Raw genomic sequence first — 3875 nt, 5'->3', positions numbered from 1 at the left:
CCGACAACCTCTCCTCTTGCCTGCACTGGGCAGGAGACAATGATTGGATAGGGCTGTGGTTTAGATCAGAAGGGAGATGTGTAGGCCAGGAACTCGAGTGCCTCAGGGGTGTGTGGATTGGCCAAGGTGAGGATGCAGGGGCGGGGAGGTGGGGGGGAGGTTTGGAAGATATTTGGAATGCAATGATGTTCAAGTCATCAAAATGGAGGGTGTGGCCAGGTATAAATCAGGCAGACAGAAAATGCTGTTGAGTCCCCAAAGACATGGAAGGCTGAGAAGAATGAACTTTCTCCTCCTCATTCCTGAGGTCTCCCACTCAAGCGGCAAAGATTAGTCATAATGGCAACTTGTAAGAATGATTGCATATACACGCCCTTGTGACCTGGATGGCAGATATCCTATTACTTGCACTTAACATGGGGCAGCCTGGTGACTGATTGACTGGTTTGGGTTGGCAACAGTTTCATATAATAATCATAGTTATAACAGCAACCAAAGCAACCCCCCTTAGTACCTGCCATGTGCCAAGCACGGTGCTAGGAGTTTCACATATATAATCCAATTTAACCCTCATATTTCCCTATTGCAATCCTCCGCTTCATATAGGAGGAAACTGAGACCAAAAGGTCAAGTAACTTTATATGAGTCTAACTCAACCTCTGTCTAATTCCAAAACCTCTTTTCACGGTGCATTAAAGTCAAGCAGAAAATCGTGGAGGTGTGTAAGAGCCTGAGAAAAGCAAAAATGAATTTGAAGGCCTGGAGAGAGTATTCACAGCAGACACATGAAAGCTCCAAGTTCTCCCCTGAGGCCACAGGAGAAACTTCATCATTTTTGTCACTCACAGTGAAATTGGACAAATTCCTACAAAATAGCCTAGGTGGGAGGGAAGTGCTTAGATTGGGGAGAAGGGCGGGGCTTGTTGGAGCAAGTGTGGAAGTGTCTGCCTCTCACGCTTGGCCTGTAAAGAGCAAGGCACTCTAGTGTTTCCTGAGCAGAGATAAAAGGCACCTGAAGTGCTGGAATTAGTGCTCTTCAATAAATACCTGCTACAGTAGGAAAGTGGCTCAAGCACACTCAACGCTTCAATTAAATGAGGTGGAGTGAGAGAGAGACGTGGGCCGATTGCAGGATGTGCAGAGCCCCTAGGTGGGGAAGTCCACATCTCGCACGCTGCTAGGGTGTGAATAAGCCGAGCCCTTTGCTTTGAAGTCTCTGGGGGCCTGCACTGCATGTGACTGTTTGGGCATGACACAGCACTCCCGCAGCTGACATAAACCAGAATAGCAATGTGCATCCTTCACACTCCCTTTATGTCCTGGGTTTTACGATCAATGGGCTCTCTTTTTCTACACCGCTGAGATTATGGCTGAACACTTTTGTTTATCCACGCACATTCTTAATCTATATTAGTTCCCAATTCTCCCACCCTGTGATTTATGCATTTGCCTGTTTTCTGCATTAACTCTTGAAGGACTGGAATCTGTATAAATGTCACGCACGCGTAGAAGGCACATTTGGTGGTATTCCAAGCTACCTGCTTCTAGAGCCCCCAAAACTGTCATATTGACTCATGGGGAATATAACACGGCTCCCAGACCAATAGCAGGTTCCCTGCCATGGGGCGCACACAGCCCAAGGCTTAGGCACAGTGATACAAGTCTGAAATAGTCAAATGTAGGTGATCAGACCGTTAAACTGCAATTACGTTGTTATAATTATTGAATACCAAACAGCACGACAATAATAGAAGCTGTGGCTCTCACATTGTATATCTCACCTGGGATCCAATTAGTCGCCTCTTCAGTCTATGGACACCGAGTAATAGCTGCTATTCTGTGGGACGCATCCATTTCTATGACAATTGCTGGATGCACAGTTTGACAGGGGCAAGGACACTGCCCTGGTGGAAAATGGAAATTTATATGACACTGCTGCACTGAAAATTATAGTTGTCAGGAGGCCTTTAAAAAATCCAAGTCCTACGCTTGGCCTCTAAAACACAAACGAAATAAAGTAGTAACAGTTACAAAATGTCCTTTTTGGAAACAGGCTGTTTTGGAGAGATGGGTATATAAGTACCTGAGATGCAGAATTGTGTTTATATTTAGGTATATGTCAATAGACCAATAGGCACGGAGGGAACCAGGCTAAACTGTCTTTAGGAATTTATGATGGAATTGTGACGGTTTTTAGTGCAGCGCCTTCAGATTGTAGCAGATAGCTCACAGGTGTGGGAAAGCTGAATTATCTTCTTGCCTCTGACAGTAGTAACCTTTTGTTTCCCTCTTGTTTTCTCCTTTCTTCTCAGGACTCCGAACTCACCAAGTCATCAAAAAGCCAAGATGTTGGTATTACTGGCTGGCATCTTTGTGGTCCACATCGCCACCGTCATTATGTTATTTGTTTCCACCATTGCCAATGTGAGTAATGTTCTTTTGTTTATTCAGGAGTTATTTAAATATTTACATAAAGTGCTACAAAGGACGTTTAAGCCACAATCCCTGCCCTTCATGAATTTTCAGCTTAGGTGTGGAAACACACACATACACACTCTTTCTCACACTTCAAATAACTAAATAACAGGAGGATAAAAGTCATCAGTGTCTGCAGGAGACAGGCTGGAGAACTCAATGAGGCTTCTTCAGTCTCTACAGGAGTCTTCCCAGTTGAGGTGGAGCTTGGAGGAGTGCTATGGCTGGGCTTTCTCTTGGCATAAGAAGGAATAGTGGGAGGAGCATAGGGATACATTCCAGACTGGAGTGCCCAGGAGGGAGGGACCAACTTCCGTCAGGGCATAATGAGGACACGTAGGTGTCAGGGGCAGAACTTCCCTTCCTTCTGGGAACCTCGATTAGGAGAGATGGGAGTGAGATGATGAGAAGCTTTGGTTGCCAGACTGATGGATTCAAGTTCTGGGCAGAGAGGAGTAGCCTGTGAAAATGGAATTTTGCAAGATTATCACTCACTCAAAGGAAACAACATAAAATATCATGGAGGGAGCATGTCCCTTCTTTCAGAACCTTGAGCTATTCTGCCCTCTAGTGCTAGTTTGTAGCATCCAATTTGCTTTTGTGCTTTTCTCAGGAAAAACAAGACAGCTTATTGGACACAAAAACCAAAAACACCAGTCTCTAGATAGGCAAATGATGGATCCAGAATCTGCATAGATCCCTGTCACAGTTAAAGGATAAATGGGCTTTAAAGTTCAGGTAGAAGAGTTTTGCCAACATTGGGATTGGAGGGGGGATTATAAGCAAGGCTAATGTAAGCATGACTGTGATAAGAAAGAACCCTTGCCCATGTAGCCTCCCCCAGACTCTAACTCAGCCATCTATATGCCAGTCCCTGAGTCTCTCAGGATAACAGGTCTGATGAATGACTTCAAAGTGTATTCGTGGATGCCAAAGTGCTGAATACTGAACAGGAGCAGGCAACTGCACGCCCTTGACCTTGCCTTTTCAGTAATGTGCATTTTAGCAGACACACTTCATGTGGACAGAGTTGGGGGTTTGTTTTCCATTTCTGAAGGATAACTGGGTTTGTTGGGCACAGTAAGAAGGGAGCTGGTACCATGGTGAGCCTCAGGGAATATATTCTGGCCACTTTCAGCTGCCCCACAGTAAAGCTCTTGATGTACTATTTTGCTATGAAATTACATTGCATGTTGTGACAATCAAAGTTGGATCCTTCTGTTTAGATGAAAGTGGCTTATTAACCACCAGGACTCATTGCTATTTTCTTTGTTATCCTATGTTTCTTAGTTGTCTCCAGTTGAACATTTTTCCTTATTTTTCCCCCTTTTTTCCTTATTTCCCCCCTTTTTCCTTATTTTTCCCCCCTTTTTTTAGCCAGGCCCTTACACACAATGTGT

General features: G+C 44.6%; 1 protein-coding gene across 1 annotated transcript in view; it reads left to right on the top strand.

Annotated features, from left to right (window-relative positions):
- The window catches only part of EMP1 (epithelial membrane protein 1), a 17001-nt gene that overhangs the window by 11309 nt on the left and 1817 nt on the right, over positions 1-3875 (top strand). Inside the window, exon 2 of the mRNA XM_014540141.1 lies at positions 2313-2424. Within this exon, the coding sequence (XP_014395627.1) occupies positions 2347-2424 (78 nt within the window). The 5' untranslated portion in view covers positions 2313-2346. The remainder of the gene's footprint in view (positions 1-2312; positions 2425-3875) is intronic.

Source organism: Myotis brandtii, unplaced genomic scaffold (genome assembly GCF_000412655.1).
Source record: "Myotis brandtii unplaced genomic scaffold, ASM41265v1 scaffold237, whole genome shotgun sequence".
NCBI classification, from domain to species: domain Eukaryota; kingdom Metazoa; phylum Chordata; class Mammalia; order Chiroptera; family Vespertilionidae; genus Myotis; species Myotis brandtii.
The sequence above is the reverse complement of the archived record's forward strand: the minus strand, read 5'-3'. Positions and strand labels throughout refer to the sequence as shown.